General features: G+C 39.4%; 2 protein-coding genes across 2 annotated transcripts in view; one reads left to right on the forward strand and one right to left on the reverse strand.

The window, feature by feature from the left end:
• RARB (retinoic acid receptor beta) overlaps positions 1-9,138 on the forward strand; it is a 256,557-nt gene extending 247,419 nt beyond the window's left edge. Inside the window, exon 8 of the mRNA XM_030205690.1 lies at positions 7,131-9,138. Within this exon, the coding sequence (XP_030061550.1) occupies positions 7,131-7,330 (200 nt within the window). The 3' untranslated portion in view covers positions 7,331-9,138. The remainder of the gene's footprint in view (positions 1-7,130) is intronic.
• Positions 9,139-9,225: 87 nt separating this feature from the next.
• Positions 9,226-18,702, reverse strand: part of TOP2B (DNA topoisomerase II beta) — a 507,457-nt gene continuing 497,980 nt past the window's right edge. The window contains 1 exon segment of the mRNA XM_030205679.1: positions 9,226-9,712. Within this exon segment, the coding sequence (XP_030061539.1) occupies positions 9,554-9,712 (159 nt within the window). The 3' untranslated portion in view covers positions 9,226-9,553.

An 18,702-nucleotide genomic window follows, 5' to 3' on the forward strand; every position in this document is an offset into this window, starting at 1 on the left:
TAAGAGTGAGCCACCACCTGGACCTTGAACAAGGATCAGGATGCTGCTCTAAGCCCTGCTGCAAGATGACCAAAATAGTGGAGAAGTAGCTTAGTGGTTAGAGCACCAGGCTGATAACCAGGAAAGTCAGGGTTCAAATCCCACCATGGATCCTAGTGATCTTGGTCAAGCCACTTAATCTTCCGTTGCCTCAGGTACAAATTGTAAGCCCTTCGAGGACAAGGAAATATCTAGTGTACCTGAAGATAATTCACCTTGAGCTCCTACTGAGAAAAGCAAGCTAAAGCCAAACAAAAAACTGAGCCTGCAACAGGGAAAGCTGTCTTTTGGAGCACCAGTTCTCCAACATTGTCCACACATGCCTATAATTCAAGGAAATGGAATGCTTGTGGCCAGCAGAGTAGCAGTAACCTTACTCTTCAGGTAGCGCCTTTCAAGGGCCAAGCTGGGTACTCCACCAAAATAGAGCCCTGCCTCAGAATCCCCCATCACTTTGGAAAGGTATCGGAGGGCCCACCAAGAGACATTGCAGGGCTGTGTACCATAGATGCCAAGGCAAGTCTGGAGCCACCAGGAGTAGAGAAGTAGTCTGAAGGCTAGTGCAGTGGGCTGAGAACCTGGGGAACAGGATTTGATTCTCACTGCAGCTCCTTGTGACTCCAAGCAAGTCTTCAAACCTTTCATTGCCCCAGGTACAAAAAAAAAAACAGATTGTGAACCTACTAGGGATAGAGAAAGAACCTGAAAGATTGCGTTCGAGGCAAAAACACATAGTAAAAATTGTTTTTAGGTATATTAGAAGCAGGAAGCCGGCAAAAGAATCGGTTGGACTGCTAGATGACCGAGGAGTAAAAGGGACAATCAGGGAAGACAAAGTCGTAGCGGAGAGATTAAATGAATTCTTTGCTTTGGTCTTCACCGAGGAAGATTTGGGAGTGATACCGGTGCCGGAAATGGTATTCGAAGCTGACGAGTCAGAGAAACTTAATGAACTCTCTGTAAACCTGGAGGATGTAATGGGGCATTTCTACAAACTGAAGAGTAGCAAATCTGGACCGGATGGTATTCATCCCAGAGTACTGATAGAACTGAAAAATGAGCTTGCAGAGCTATTGTTAGAAATATGTAATTTATCCTTAAAATCGAGCGTGGTACCGGAAGACTGGAGGGTGGCCAATGTAACGCCGATTTTTAAAAAAAGGTTCCAGAGGAGATCTGGGAAATTATAGACCGGTGTGTCTGACGTCGGTGCTGGGTAAAATGGTAGAGACTATTATTAAGAACAAAATTACAGAGCATATTCAAAAGCATGGATTAATGAGACAAAGTCGACATGGATTTAGTGAAGGGAAATCTTGCCTCACCAATCTACTACATTTCTTTGAAGGGGTGAACAAACATGTGGATAAAGGTGAGCCGGTTGATATTGTGTATCTGGATTTTCAGAAGGCATTTGACAAAGTACCTCATGAAAGACTCCAGAGGACATTGGAGAGCCATGGGATAGGAGGTAGTGCTCTATTGTCAATTAAAAACTGGTTAAAAGATAGAAGACAGAGAGTAGGGTTAAATGGTCATTATTCTCAATGGAGAAGGGTAGTTAGTGGGGTTCTCCAGGGGTCTGTGCTGGGACCGCTGCTTTTTAACATATTTATAAATGACCTAGAGATGGGAGTAACTAGTGAGGTAATTAAATTTGCTGATGACACAAAGTTATTCAAAGTCGTTAAATCGCGGGAGGATTGTGAAAAATTACAAGAGGACCTTACAAGACTGGGAGACTGGGCATCTAAATGGCTGATGACGTTTAATGTGAGCAAGTGCAAAGTGATGCATGTGGGAAAGAGGAACCTGAATTATAGCTACATCATGCAAAGCTCCACGTTAGGAGTCACAGACCAAGAAAGGGATCTAGGTGTCGTCGTTGATGATACGTTGAAACTTTCTGCTGTGTGCTGCTGCGGCTTAGAAAGCAAATAGAATGTTAGGTATTATTAGGAAAGGAATGGAAAACAAAAATGAAGATGTTATAATGCCTTTGTATCGCTCCATGGTGCGACCGCACCTCGAATATTGTGTTCAATTCTGGTCGCCGTATCTCAAAAAAAGATATAGTGGAATTAGAAAAGGTGCAGAGAAGGGCGACAAAAACGATAAAGGGGATGGGACAACTTCCCTATGAGGAAAGGCTAAAGTGGCTAGGGCTTTTCAGCTTGGAGAAAAGGCGGCTGAGGGGAGATATGATAGAGGTCTATAAAATAATGAGTGGAGTTGAACGGGTAAGATGTGAAGCGTCTGTTCACGCTTTCCAAAAATACTAGGACTAGGGGGCATGCGATGAAGCTACAATGTAGTAAATTTAAAACGAATCGGAGAAACGTTTTCTTCACTCAACGTGTAATTAAACTCTGGAATTTGTTGCCAGAGAATGTGGTAAAGGCGGTTAGCTTAGCGGAGTTTTAAAAAGGTTTGGACGGCTTCCTAAAGGAAAAGTCCATAGACCGTTATTAAATGGACTTGGGGAAATCCACTATTTCTGGGATAAGCAGTATAAAATGTTTTGTACTTTTTGGGGATCTTGCCGGGTTTCTGTGACCTGGATTGGTTACTGTTGGAAACAGGATGCTGGGCTTGTTGGACCTTTGGTCTTTCCCAGTATGGCAATACTTATGTACTTAAATAAACTGCTTTGGTTGTACCCACAGAAAGGCAGTATATCAAAATCCATGACCCCCTCCCCCCATCAAGAAGGGGTGTTAAGCCACCCGAGAAGATTCTGCTTAATAGAAGCCAAGGGGGAGGGGGGACACTTATAAAGACTCCTGGCTGGGCCACAGTTGCACCAGAATGGCAGTCCCTGATTCTCTGGCCTCCATTTCTATGGCTGAAAAATAGCTTGCATTTTGCCTTTCAGCTTGACATAGGTCATTAAAAGGGGTCCACCAGCAGCTGAACTACCTCTGGATTCAACTCCCATTCCCCCAGATCTAAGGAATTGCAGCTTAAATTGTCTGCCTGCACATTTTCTGACTCGGCAATGTAGCTGCTGAGAGTATCGAGTTGCACTTCACCCACTGGCACAGCCAATCTGCTTCCAGCACCAGTATTACATTCTTGGTGCCTCCGTTTATTGATATATGCTAGCACCATGGCATTATGTCATCTGCACTGATTTTCCTGCCAGCAGGGGGAGAAAGCGCCTGAGAGCTAAGCAGATTGGCCATGCAACCTCCTGCGGTGAACATTTTCTTTGTGCCACTTTGTTCTTGCAATGCACTATCCGACCCATGAGATTAGTATTTGTGGTGATTATTACCTACTGGAGACGGTCTAGTGGAACTCCTCAGCCCAGGTGTCTTGGCCTCTCTCGGTGCCTAAAGCCCAAGGCAGGAAGCTCCAAGCACTTCCAAGCTCAACTGGGGTAAGGCTGTATTCCAAACCTCAGGAGCAGTCAGCCCATGGACCAAGGCCCCAGGCTGTAGATTGGCACCTAGGTGGGGGGTCAGCCTACCTCTTCTAAATCCTTTTGCACCAGCCCAATCCCACCACCTGCTGGAGGTAGAGAAATACTGAAGGATTTCAGCATGCACCAGCCCTTATACCAGTGATGCCACTGGAACAGTTCAGAATCTCTACCTCCATCTTTTGCTCAGGAAGGGATACAACCCACTGGCATTGACTGGTCTAGCAGGATAAGGAATCAAAGTTTCCACACTAGCTCTCAGTAAAATGCAATTGGGTGAAAAACAGCTGTCATAAGCAAATCCACAGGAAAAACAAAATGTATGACATTTGCTGAAATAAAGCTAAAATATATTGGCACTTGAAAGAAAAGGACTTCAAAACATACATGTTTTTTCAAGACTTGTTTTTGAAACCATTTCATATTTTTACACTTACCACACTATTTTTCTCCCTGCTGGCCTGGTCCAATTACAGATTATTTTATCATTTATATTTAACATTTTTTGTAAAATGTAATTACAGAAAGTGATTTTACATATCTGTAACCTTATGTTTGGCATATGGTCTTCTTGCTGTGCCAAATAGGCCTTATGTCATTTATATCGGACATTATCCCAAGATAATCTACATTGTAAGCCACATTGAACTCGAGTTGACAAAAGAGAGAACAACTGGAAAACATTATGTGGGGGTAGGTGTATTAGGTGTATTTGGAAAAATGAAATATGAAAGTGCCAAGCCCATACGCGAAAAACTACACTGGCTCCCAATCAAAGAGCAAATTGCGTTCAAAATCTGCACCCTGGTTCATAAAATTATTCACGGCGAGGCCCCAGTCTACATGGCAGACCTTATAAGACCTACCAACCAAGAACACAAAAAGGTCAGCACGCACATACCTAAATCTCCACTACCCTAGCTGCAGAGGACTAAAATATAAAACAACATATGCATCCAGCTTCTCTTATACAAGCACGCAACTATGGAATGCACTTCCAAACGTCATGAAAACAATGCACGACCTAACAAACTTCCGGAAATCGTTAAAAAACAACTTGTTCACAAAGGCATACCAGAATGATCCAACCTAAACACCTTAACCCTGCAACACTATCGAAACTCTTACCAGAACTAGACAAAACTTAACTCTCTCTCCTTGAATACTTAATATACTCTGTCATCTATGAATATTAACACTAGACCACTCTGTATTTCTCTTACCGGAATTGGCGATCACCATCACGGTACTATGTAAGCCACATTGAGCCTGCAAATAGGTAGGAAAATGTGGGATACAAAGGCAACAAATTAATAAAGTAATTTGGGACCAATCCATGTAAAATTTGAATGATAATAGTACAAAACTTAAATGAAACCCAGGCTTTAATAAGAAGCCAGTGCAATTTAGTAACAAGGGCATTTATGTACAGGAAGAAAGCCTTTTTCAAATTGAGGGGGCATTCGACAAAGTTGAGAGGGAATAGGCTTAGGAGCAACCTGAGGAAGTATTATTTCACAGAAAGGGTGGTGGAGGCGTGGAATGGCTTCCTGGTGGAGGTGGTGGAGTCGAGGACTGTTCCAGAGTTTAAAAAGGCATGGGACAAGCATGTGGGATTGCTTAGGAACAGGAAGAATTAAAGCTACAGAGGATGGGCAGACTGGATGGGTCATATGGCCTTTATCTAGGTGTGATTTGTTCAAAGTATGGCACCTTGAAAATAAATCTAGCAGCTGTATTTTGAGCATTTTGGAGGTATTTTTGTAGGATCTATTTGCAATAGAACAAGGAGTCTAAGAGTCCCAGATGAAAAGTAAGACCTGATACGTTTTCGCTTCCATAGAGTTGAGAAGGATTTGGCGATGATCTTTGATACACGATGTTCAAATTTGAGCCGACTATCAATGGTGACACCTAGTACCTTTAATGTGGATTCTATAGGATAGGAAGTTTGATTAATAGTGAAGTTATTGTAAAGGGTAGAGAGTCATATAGATTGGTAATGACTAGAAATTTAGTTTTGTTGAGTTTTAGTCTAAATTCAGATGCCCTGGATTCCAAGAAGTCTTAATTTGATTAGATTCAAAATTTCAGGAATGCCTTCTTTAAAAGGGAAGTATATGGTGACATCACCTGCATATATGAAGGTTTGAAAACCAACAGCTTCAAGTCTGTTACCCAATGGTGCCATCATAACATTGAACAGAATGGGGCAAGTGGGGAATCCTGTGGCACCCCACAGTCAGGGGACCAAGGAGATGAGATAGAATCTGCCATTTTTACCTGGTAAGATCTCAATTTAAGGAAACCTGGAAACCACTGAAGAATATTGCCACTTGGGCCAAAATGATCAAGCACATTTAATGTGTCATGGTCCACTACATCAAAAGCACTTGACATATCGAATTGCATCAATAAAATCTTACTACCTAAGCCAATTTCTCTCTTGAAATTAAGATAAAAGGTGATGAGGACCATTTCGGTACTATAAGAGGATCAGAGAATCCATGTTGGGATTTATGTACTAGTGAGAATTACTATATTACTAATACCACCACTATTCTGCTTGGCCTCAGATTTTCTGGTTATTGTCATAGGACTTCAACTGTTGACAATTCAGCAATTTCTCATTCAGCAGAATTTCACATTGGATACAAACCTACCTCTGTGATACTGAAGGAACGAAACAGACTGTAGTTTACTAAAATGCTGCACAAAACACACCATAATGAATAACCTATTTTCGAAATCTGAAGTAGATTCGTTATCATGACCCTCGATGCAGGTGTAGCCAGACCTGCCATTTTGGTGGACCCTGAGTTAACCCAAATGGGCCCTTCCCACCCCCCATACATACATACAGGTTTGTTTAAAAAAAACTTTCCCTCTGCCCCTACTATTGTCATCTCTCCCCTCCCCCATCTATGAAATGCTACATGCATAGATGGAATTCTACAGTCTATATCAGTCTCTCAGAAAAAGACATGGAAGTGGTCCAGGAGAAAAAATGTGTTGCTTTAATTTGAAAAATTTCAGAGTTTTATAAACCCATTTTTGAAAAACAAAACAAATCCTGATAAGAGCACATTAGATATTTGTGGGGCACCTTATGTTTGGTTGTCTGATCTACTACTACTTGAGAAAGTTCTGACAGATCAAAAATTAAAAAGTTTTAATTAGACATTTATAGCCCACTTTTTCAAGGAAACTCAGAATCAAGATGAATACAAAGACTGGTGAAAGCCTGCCCATTTACAAATAAAAGATAAAATCTTTACAGTTCCAAGCAAATACCACAATATATAGTTTCATGCACAGATATTTTAGAACCATAGTTTTCAACCCAGTCCTCAGGGACCAATGGCCAGTCGGGTTTTCGAGATACCCACAATCAATATGCATGTGAGATACTTGCATACACTGGAGGAAGTGCATTCTAATACATCTTGAACCTATTCATTTTGGCTAACCTGAAAACCCAACTGGCCAGGTGGTCCCTAAGACTGGGTTCAAAAACCATTGTTTTAGAATACCACTTCTCATAACACTTAGCATACGTGAAGCTAATCAATTAGTCCCAGATGGGGTCATAATTCTATAAGCCAATGTGTCAAGTTTTTTTTATATCTTTTTTTGTTACAACACTTTTTTCTTTTCTTTTTTTAAGGAGCAGAACGTGTTATCACATTGAAGCTGGAAATCCCTGGATCAATGCCACCTCTCATCCAAGAAATGCTGGAAAATTCAGAAGGTCATGAACCAGGGACACCAAGCCCAAGTGAAAATACTACAGAACAGAGTGCTAGCATCTCACCCAATTCAACAAAGAACAATAGCATTAGTACAGAAGTACACCAGGTGCAATAAGGCTATTCTGCCACTTTATGCATTCTTGTCCATTTATGCACAGGGGAGAAAAAGCAAGAACACATGCACAGTGCTGCTTAATTTCTGAACTTATATACATAAACTTCAGAAAGGACAAATATGTTTGAGATACATAAAAATATATATCCCTTGCTGTTTGAATTTTTGATTTTCTTTGGACTCACAAACCTTAAAAAAAAAAACCCAAAACAAAACCCAACCATTTCACTTTCAAATTTGAAATCTGCCATTTTGCAAAAGAAATTAAACTTCTGTTTTCTCATCCAAACATTAAAGACTGCATGAGAAGATTGATCTGAAACTGGTTTTAAAATCTTTACTTTGAGGACATGTAGGTGCAACTACTAGATTCTACTCTCCCCTCCATTGGACTTCTGGTGCTCTCCTTTTGTCTTGCATACGTAAAAAGGTCAAGACATCACAAGGTAAAAAATATTGGATAATTGTACAGGTCCAGATTAAAAACAATTAATACATTCTTATTTAGTTTGTATGGAAAACTGTGTCTTTGCTTGTTATATGCCTTCAGTTGCATTTTTATTCCATCTCCTAAGTACAAATTCACTATACTTAATTCTCTATGCGTGATTCCCTGTTCAGTCAGCTCAATATAATTTTTTCAAAAGTTAATATCACTTAACAGTTTAGAAAAAATGTGTCCGATCATGGGTGATGACTATTTAGTTTCAAAAAAATATTGCCCTCTGCATTTTTTCGGTAATGATAGCCTTCAAGGCAGAACACTTTTCAGTGTTACTATGTTTTTCTTACTTGTTCACAAACCATTAGGTACACTTCACAGGAGATGGAGCAGGCTGATTTACTACCTAGCACAGGGTGTAGTGTCTATCTTGGAACTACAGTAGATTCCAGTTAATTGGGACACTGGTTAATCAGGGCCAGCCGCTTATTTGGTCCAAATCCAGGAGAAAAAAAACAAAAGCATATTTTTAATTTGGAAAAGTTTTGCTTAATTGGGACATTGCGCCATTTAATTGAGCCAGTAGTGTCCGCATTTGCACTCTCTAGTCTGTTATTCTCCGGGCGAGTGCGAATTTTTCTGTCCTTCCCACCCCCTCCCTTCCCAATATCATTACTGTGCCCTACTCCCGAATCAGACATGGGACTCGTGCTCTCACCAGTACTCTTCCACGATACTGATGTTAATCCCCGCATCCATCTCTGTGCAGTCAGCTGACGAGATGATGTGCATAGAAGGCAGGGCCACCTGGCGTTCCCTTTTTACAACCCAAAACAACCGCTTCCACCCCATAGCGTCACTTCCTTCCATGTGATCTTTAACTTCCACCCCGCAGAGTAATGTAAATGGAGTGGGCGCGAACCGGATTCGACTCCCGCTGTATCTCTTTGTGATTCTGGGTAAGTTTCTTGTTTGGGGGCAGCCGCTTCATTGGGACAAAGTACTGTGGTCTTGATGTGTCCTAATTAACTGAAATCTACTGTATATAACCACAGGGAGTTGGGCTTTTCAACATTCAAACACAAGTGCTCCCAATCCACTCAGTACTGAGAGGCCAATGTTGGGACATAAGACACTGGCAGAGTATCTGCCTCTCCTGCATTGCTCAATTCCCAATGAAGTAAAACATTGTAGTAGTAGTATGGTTAAAAGTTTCCTGCATCAGCGTCTGTCTCTCACTGACGCCCTAGTGGATTTTTATATTATAGCAAGTCTGTGATGTACTTTCATTACCCCATTGGTGCATTTAAATTGTTTAACAATGCTTTCTAAGTTCATATACTGTTTACGTTTTTTTTCCCCATGGAGTCAACTGTCAAAGAATAAAATATATTTATTCTAAGACCGTTCCAGTCCTTCCTTTCAAGCAGATCTTCACACCAGACACTAGCTGTACAGTTCTAATTTTTAATGTTTCAACTTCAGTTCAAAAAGCAGGGCTTACAGTTTGTAACCATGACAATTAAAATGTGTGCTTTAGCACGGCAATCTAGAACATTTCTACAAGCCAATAAGACAAATACATGACATTTCAATGAGTAAAAAAGGGCATAAAACTGTATATGCAACAATGTTAAAATGCCTACACACAATAATAAAAAACATCAATTACAGCATCACATAACATAAGCCAAATGTACAAAAGTTTGCGACAGAAAGGACAAAAAGACTACACAAGATATTTTGCTGGAAAATGTTTGTGTGCTCATTTGGGCAATTAATTAAAACATATCAAAATCATCTTCATCATCAGATTCCACAAAATATTTCACTTCTTTTCTAGCTCGGCCCGGCTGCTGTCGTGACGTATTCTCAGAAACAAAGTCTGATGGGAAGATATCGCCATCAGAATCATGCTGAGTTGACACTTTCTTGGATTTCTGAAATCAAAATGAGAAGCTAATTTACTACAGCAATAGCTCTTGGAGGCTTAAGCTCCTCAAAGTTACTTTATCACATTTCATGTTCAAACTATGAATATAATGTCATGTTTCATCAAGAATGGAGATTATGAAAAGTAGTAGTAGAAAGACTTGCATGGAGAACCGGTTCTGCAGTTATGCATGTGCACCGGCACTACTGCTGAAGTAGAACAATAATACAAAATCTGAATCGAGGAAATTCTTTGCAAGCTTGTCTATATTTAATTCTTTGGATCATGACCATTTATTAGAGCAGCAGGCAACATTGCACTGGGTGGAATTAGAAGCTATGTCTTCTCTATCACAAGTTATATTGTGTTATACCAGAAATTCTGCTTTTCAATATATACTGCCCCAACTTTTATGGCCTTTATGGCAGTCTACTGGTCTACTGCTTGATGGAAGGCTGGAGTCACAGTATTTGAAATTTTAGACAATGGTGAAAGCTTTATGTTCTGAAATATTTGTTTACTGAAACTTGAAAACAAGATAATGTGTTCATGGAAATTTTACTGACATTAGGAAAAATACTAATACATCAACTTCATTTTAGGAGTTATTTATTATATTTATAGGTGCTTGATATACCACTCAAAGTCCAAGCACAGCATAAGAATTTAAAACAAAATTCAAAACGAACAACTAGAGAGAAGTGGAACAAGGGCACAAGGAAATAAAAATAAGGGGTAAGAGGAGCAGAGAGGGGTGAGAAGGTTGAAGGAAGGTAGGTTCCTAGCTGACAACAGGTTTTGTAGTGCCCAATGCTAATTGGAAAAGTCAAGTTTTCACAGCTCTCGAATTTGGGATACAAGACTTCAAAACAATCTAAGCATGGAGTGTTTCAAAGATGAGGGCCAGATAAGAGAAGACAGAGTCCTTTGAAATAGCTAAGCATAAATGCACAGGGGAAAGAAGGAAAAGAAGCCCTACCTTAAAAGGAATGGTTGGAGTGGCCAGGACTGTAAGGGGAAACCAATGCAGTCAAAAAAGGCAGAGTTTGAGAATAAGTAGCTCTGTGGACCAGGGACAAGATTCTGAATTTTATGCACAGTGAGACTGGAAGCCAGTGCTCTTCTTTGGGGGTGGGGGTGGGACATGGTTGAAGCAATGAGTTTTCTTTATGAATTTCATGGCAGAGGATTGAATCAACTAAGATCTTAGGGATTTTAAGGGACAAACTATTATAGAGGGCATTACAGAAATCTAGACCAGCAACAACTAATGTAAATATGAGAACATACAGGATCAGTACAGGAAGAGACTTATGGAACACATGAAGTGGAGAGTGAAAAACGAGGAGTGTAAAACAGTCAATTTAGGATTTAATTGAAAGAATCTAGAATAAACCCCAATGCCTGAACTGTGTCTTAGATTGAACAGAGGAGTTTGTCACCATTAGAGAGGGGGAATACTAGCACAAAGAAAAGGAAAATGAATAGCCCCACATTTTGTAGAATTAAGAATAAAGAGGTTGTCCTGTAGCCACCCATCAACTGCTCGAAGGCAAGTTTGAAGTGGGATATCAATAGGAGTATCAACAGTGAACAAAGTCTGGATATAATCCTTCTCCTATGATGTAGCCTGTGGAGTTCCACAGGGGTCAGTATTAGCTCCTAACCTATTTCACATAATTCTGGCTCCCCTACCTCTGCTTATACAGTTTCTTAGCTGTAGCCCCTACTTCTGCAAGAAGTGAGAACCGGTGTGAACCTGGAATAAGCGGTTTGATAAGCAGAAGGCAAACCAATTAAGTACAGTGCTCCAGATACTAAGGTTTTTAAGTTGGCGAAGAAAAAGGTGGTGATCTATGAGACCGAAAGAGGGTAAAAGGTGAAGCGAAGCTACAATAACAACTATCAGAAGTTACTTGATGCTGATTGGTTGGCAAGCATATAGTTTTAAAAGTTAAAAAAAACTGTATTTTAGGCATTAGCTAGAATGATTTGGATGGGTGAAGAACAGGTTTAGAGAAGGATATTCAATTGTGTATGACTGAATTTGGGTGTTTTGTTTTAGATTGTAGATCACTGTGGGATGACCTACAGAAGTTGGTATATCAAATTTAAAAAAAGTAAGAGATACAGAATAGAGAATGGGTGGTTTAAACTCACTATATGGTTTAACAATCTGATTTATGTTTTCCAGCTTCCCTATCCATCATTCCAAGTACTAAAAAATAGTTTGATTATGGAAGAGTATACTGAAGTACTTATCTTCTACGTCAAATGTTTAATTTCCAGAGTCATCATATCTGTCAAATCAGATAATATGCTGAATATATTAAAATTCCTATGCTTAATAGGCGATATGGAATGTGTTGCCTTGATGACCATGAATTTTAGCACTAAAGATTACCAATTACTGCTACAACTTATTGCCCCTTTCAGTGAAATGCTGACAGAATAAGGTAGAACCATTACAAGAGTAAAGTAAAAATATGAACATGTATTTTTGAGGGAGGCATTTGACAGGGCAGAAAAAGTGCAGAATAATACAGAATTACACTCTAGAGGGACATATACAACTGAAGTATGTTGCTTTCTTTTCTGCACAAACAGAAGTTTTGCAAGAACCTGAAAACTTTTCTATTTAAGAAATTTCTTCTGCTAAATGTGACCCAACAGTGGCCTATATTTTGCTATTCTTGTTATGACTTCCTTTTCTATCTAAGAATATTTCTATTTAATTTATAATCCTTGCCTCAATTATGTATTTTTGAAATGTATCTGTGATCTTTTTAATCCATGTAAGCTGCATAGAACCAAATTTGAATTTTTGTGGGATATAAATCTAATAAAAATGAACCTAGAATGAAGACCACACTGTATTCTTAAGAGAAATGTAAATGTTCTATATGATTCTTGAAAATATTTACATTTCAGAAATTAGAAAATTATAACAATTAAAATACACTTTAAAAAAGACAACATTAAACCACAGAAAAAATAAAGAATATACTACTAGATGGGAGTGGGTGACTGCTGGCTGACAATTTTTTGGTTTCTCTGCCCCCCCCCCCCCCCCCCAATCTTTTTTTTTTAAGAAACATCACTGCATAGCCCAAATTCTGCCTACGGATAGATATGTCACCCTCTCTGAGAAAACATGACTAAAGTTTAGTGACTTACTCATGTTTTCCCAGAAAGGGTCAGATATGTTTTCGCTAAAATTGAATTAAGTGGGGAACTGAGTTGACAAACAGAGAGGGTTAATTTTTAAAAGAAAAGACATTCACTCAAGTAGAAATGTATGATAAAATTTATGTACCCTTGGTAAAATTGTGTATGTCAAAGAATCCCTAGGAGAACGGTATTCAAAACACCACCTACATGGTAAAAAGTTACACACATCTTTCAAATAGTAATTTTGCATTGAAATTGCAGAGGTCAATGGTTTGAAAAAAGAAAAATTAAAATAAAAAGTGAATTTGGTACATGCAAAAGTGTAGACATATTTACAGTTAATTTACTACTCTTTTAAATTGTTAATTAGGCCCAAAATGTTGATTGATTTGTTAAGCCTTCAATTTATAAGGTGAAGACAATGCCACAGTTGAACAAAAACTATAATTCTTCTAACTCTTAGGATCTGAGTGTTGCTCTGTTTTCATCAACTATTTATTATTACAAAGCTAGGGAAGGCTATAAAAAAAACCTCTAAATGCTTCAAGTTAGCATTTTCAATTGTCAGAAACACTGTTTAGAAATGGGAGTTATACGCGACTGATGAAGTCAAGGCAAGACAAGACATGAAGACTAAAACATCTGACAGAGCTACCCACAAAATCAGTCAAAGTTGTAAAATAGAACTCACAGATCACTACCAATATGCTGAAAAGTTCAGCTGACACTGTAGCTATCCACAGGGCCATAAGCACAGCACTGCTTACATAGCAATGATCTATGTGGGAGTGTTGTCAGAAGGAAACCTGTTCTATGACATCACCACAAAAGTCATTGTTTAAAGTAAGCCAGAAAAGTTTTGGAACAAGGTGCTTTGGTCTGATAAACTGAACCATTCATCCACAATCACACAAGCTATTTTTGAAGAAAACGGATGAAATACTTGAAGGAAAGAACACCCTGCCAACTGTTCAGCACATGATACAAGAACGTAAGACAAGCCATACTCGGTCAGACCAAGTATCCTGTTTCCAACAGTGGCCAAACCAGGTGGGTCTATTATGATTTGCATGGGAAACTGATTCAACTAAATGTATCCTAGAGCTTAATGTCCCAGAGTCAATGAAGAAATGGAAGCTGAAAGGCTGGATATTTCAGCAAGACAATGACCGGAAAGATTATCTTAAATCAACTATGAATTATTTATGGGAAAGAAAGATGAAGCTTTTGGAATGGTCTTCATACTTCCCAGATTTGAATATTGTTGAAAATCTGTGGGGTAATATCAAACAAGCAAAGCATGCAAGGAAATCTAAGAATATTTCCTAGCTTGAAGAATTCTGCAAGGCAGAGAGGTAAAAATTCCAAAGGCAAGAACAGAAAGACACTTAGGGCCCTCTTTACTAAGACGTGCTAGTGTTTTTAGCATGCGCCTAAAATTAGTATGTGCTAAATGCTAGAGACACCAATATACTTCTATGAATATCTTTAGCATTTAGTGCGCACTAAAAACGCTAGAACACCCTTAGCACTGCTTAGTAAACAGGTCCTTTAGCAGGCAACAAGAAGCATTTGTAAACTAAGGCGTCCTTTTACAAAGGCACGCTGAAAAATGGCTTGTGGTAGTGTAGGCACGGGTTTTGGGTGCGCGCCAATCCATTTTTCAGCGCACCGGTAAAAAAGCCCTTTTTTTTTGCCAAAAATGGATGTGTGGCAAAATCAAAATTGCCACATGTCCATTTGAGGTCTGAGACCTTACCACCAGCCATAGACCTAGCGGTAAAGAATGGTAATGTCCTGTGCCAGAAAATAAAAACTATTTTGCGGATGCGCGTCAAAATTGAAATTACTACAAGAGCCACTCTGTAACCGGGCGGTAACTCCAATTTGGTACACGTTGGCCATGCGTACGCACCTATGTGGCTTAGTAAAAGGGGCCCTAACAAAGGAGAACTGCAAGTATGGGCGCTAGACAGGCTATTGGCACAGTTCTACATGTTATAGGGTGAGCAGTGAAAGAAATACCTTTGATATACAGACAACTGGTGGAAGGAGGACAATCAATAGGACGCAGTTATTGCAATGATAGAGTGGATCAAATTGGAGGGAGGAGGGTGTGCTATATGTTAAAGAGGAAACTGAATCAAACAAAACAAATATTCTACATGAAACACATAGCAGCGTGGAATCCTTGTGGGTAGAAATTCCATGTGTGAAGGGAAAGAGTATACTAAGTAGGGCTCTATTACTGCCCGCCAGGAAAGAAACAGACAGATGAACAGATGTTTACAGTAATTAAGAAAGATGGCAAATTGGGCAACATTTTAATAATGGGTGATTTCAATTACCCCGGTATTGACTGGATAAATGCTACATCAGGGAGCGCAAGGGAGATGTAATAAATGACTGCTTCTTGGAGCAACTGGTCCAAGAACCGACAAGAAGGGGAGCTATTTTAGATCTAGTCCTTAGTGGAATGCAGGGCATAGTACGAGAGGTAACGTTGTTGGATCCGCTGGGAAACAGTGACCAGATTTGAGCTCATATCTGGAGTGAAGTCACTAAAGAAATCTACTGTAGCAGCATTCAATTTTCAAAAGGGAGACTATGACAAAATGAGGAAAATAGTTAAAAAGAAGTTGAAATGGTCAGTTTCAGGTTAGGATTTTAAATCAGATATTGACATTGTTTAAAAATACCATCATGGAAGCCCAGACCAGATGTATACCAAGCATTAACAAAGGTGGAAAGAAGAGGAAACGACAGCCAGCATGGTTAAAATGTGAAGTGAAATAGGCTATTAGAGCCAAAAGAGCGTCCTTCAAACAATGGAGAAAGGATCCGAATGAAGAAAATAAGAAGTAACATAAGCCGTGTCAAGCTAGATGCAAAGCACTGATAAAGGAGGATAAAACAGAATATGAAGAAAAATTTGCCGTGGAGACAAAAACACATACCACATTTTTCAGGTACATCAGAAGCAGAAAGGCTATGAGGGAATCCATGGGACCATTAGATTGTGAAGGAGCAAAAGGGGCACTAAGAGGACAAGGCCATAAAAGAGATTAAATGAATTCTTTGCTTCGGTCTTTATGGAAGATGATGTAAGAGATCTACCTGTACCGGAAATGGTTGTCAAGGGTGACGATGTGTAGGAACTGAAAGAAATCTCAGTGAACCTGGAAGATGCACTGAGCCAAACTGACAAGTTAAAGAGTGATACATCACTTGGACCGGATGGAATACACCCCAGGGTACTGAAAGAACTCAAACATGAAATTGCTGATCTGTTGTTAGTGATCTGTAACCTACCATTAAAATCATCCGTAGTATTTGAAGATTGGAGAGTGGCCAATGCAATGCTGATTTTTAAGAAGGATTCCAGGGGTATCCGGGAAATTACAGACTGGCAAAGCCGACTTCAGTGCCAGGGAAACGAGTGGAAACTATTATAAAGAATAAAATTATGGAACACATAGATAAACATGGTTTCATGGGACAGGGTCTGCAGAGTTTAGCCAAGGAAAGTCTTGCCTCACCAATTTGCTTCATTTCTTTGAACGCGTAAACAAACATGTGGATAAAGGTGAGTTGGTTGATATACTGTATCTGGATTTTCAGAAAGCTTTTGGCAAAGTTTCTCATGAGAGACTCCTGAGAAAATTAAAAAGTCCTTCTGTGGATTAGGAATTAATTGGTTATCAAACAGAAAACAGAGGATAGGATTAAATGGCCATTTTTGTCAATAGAGGCGGGTGAATAGTGGAGTGCTGCAGACATGTGTACTGGGATCAGGGCGATTTAATATATTTATTAATAAGCTGGAAAACAGAACGACAAGTGAGGTGATTGAATTTGCAGATGACACAAAACTATTCAAAATTGTCAAAAGACATGTGGATTGTGAAAAATTGCAGGAAGACCTTAGAAAACTGGAAGAATGGGCATCCAAATAGCAGATGAAATTTAATGTAGACAAACGCAAAGTGATGCACATTGGGAAGAATAATCTCAATTATAGTTACCTGATGCTAGGGTTCACCTTAGGAGTCAGCACTCAAGAAAAAGATCTATGTATTATTGTAGACAATATGCTGAAATCTTCTGCCCAGTGTGCGGCAGCAGCCAAAAAGCAAATAGGATGCTATGAATTATAAGGAAAGGGATGCAAAATAAGACTAAGAATAGTATAATGCTTCTGTATCGCTGCATGGTGCTACCTCACCTTAAGTACTGTGTTACTTCCAGTTGCCGTATCTCAAAAAAACATATAGCAGAATTAGAAAAGGTTCAATGAAGAGCAACCAAAATGATAAAGCAGATGGAACGCCTCTCATATGAAGAAAGGCTAAAGAGGTTTAGGGCTCTTCAGCTTGGAAGAGAGATGGCTGAGGGGGAATATCATTAAGGTCTATAAAATCCTGAGTGATATAGAATGGGTAGAAGTGAATCGATTTTTCACTCTTTCAAAAAGTACAAAGACCAGGGGACACTCAATGAAATTACATGGACGTACTTAAAATAGGAGGAAGTATTTTTTCATTCAAAATAGTTAAGCTCTGGAACTTGCTGCCAGAGGATGTGGTAACAGCAGTTAGCTTTATCTGGGTTTAAAAAATGTTTGGACAAGTTCCTGGAGGAAAAGTCCATATGCTGTCATTGAGATGGACATGGGTGAAGCCACTGTTTGTCCAAGGGCTGGTAGCATGGAATGTTGCTACTAGTTGGATTTCTGCTAGGTACTTGTGACCTGGATTGGTCACTGTTGGAAGCAGGATACTGGGTTAGATGGACCATTGGTCTGACCTAGTATGGCTATTCTTATGTTCTTATGACTTGGTGAGGCCTCTTCTAGAGAATGGTTTTCAGGTTCTGTTTCAGTACTGAAAGAACATAAATTAGATTTCGAATTCAAAGCTCTACTTAGGTAGGTCACTGCAACAGAAGCCTGAAGACTGGGGAAAATTTCTATTGCCATATTCACTATTATTTTGATCCTCTAAAAAAAAAATTTGCAAATGGTAGGATGTTCTGTAACTTTGTACCATGTAGAGATTGTATCAGCCTGTGTTCACTTAGGGATTCATTGAAACATACAGTTTAACTAGGTGTGCTTCAACTTTACTATACAACTGTAAACAGCTACCGACGGGTAAAATTACAATGTGAAATGCCGCTGTGATAAAACAGTGTATTTTAAGCCTGTAAAACTGCCTTTATTAATTCTTGAAGTGTATTTCTCTAGTTTGGATAGCAGGTGGTGCATGATTATGTTTTGAAGATGCTGTAGAACCAAGGCTGTTTTCTTTGTTTAAGCCTTTTGGAAAGGCAGTCTGCAGTATACTTTCAAAGATTGTTGTTCTGGGATCTGATTGGTCCAGGAGCTCATTCCATTTGGATTTTACTGGGCTTTCCCCCAGTCTTAGCCAGGAAAAGAGAGTAGGATCTCTTTGCTGAGGCTCTGCAAACAATTTTATGTCCTGATCTTCCCAGGTACCACTCAGCTAGTTAACAAATGTTTAGATAGTTTTATAATTGATTTATATTTCAGTTACCTGTTATTGTTTGTTGATTGCACCTTTTTTATTCGTTGTTCAATATTTTTAAGTCAATGAATACTATTCAGTTTATTGCCTCTGCTGTGTGGACTGATAAAATAATCCTAGTGGTTTGTGTGTTGGGTCTGTGACCACTGGGAGTGTGGCCCCGGTAACCTAGAAATCACTGGGGATAATTTGAGAGCGGGAGACTTGCTCAGAGGCGGTTGTGACCCAGTTGGTGGGAGGAGGGTTCTAGCGTACAGAATAAGCAGCAGGTGAAGACCTG

The sequence above is a fragment of the Microcaecilia unicolor genome, chromosome 1 (assembly GCF_901765095.1).
Source record: "Microcaecilia unicolor chromosome 1, aMicUni1.1, whole genome shotgun sequence".
Lineage (NCBI taxonomy): Eukaryota > Metazoa > Chordata > Amphibia > Gymnophiona > Siphonopidae > Microcaecilia > Microcaecilia unicolor.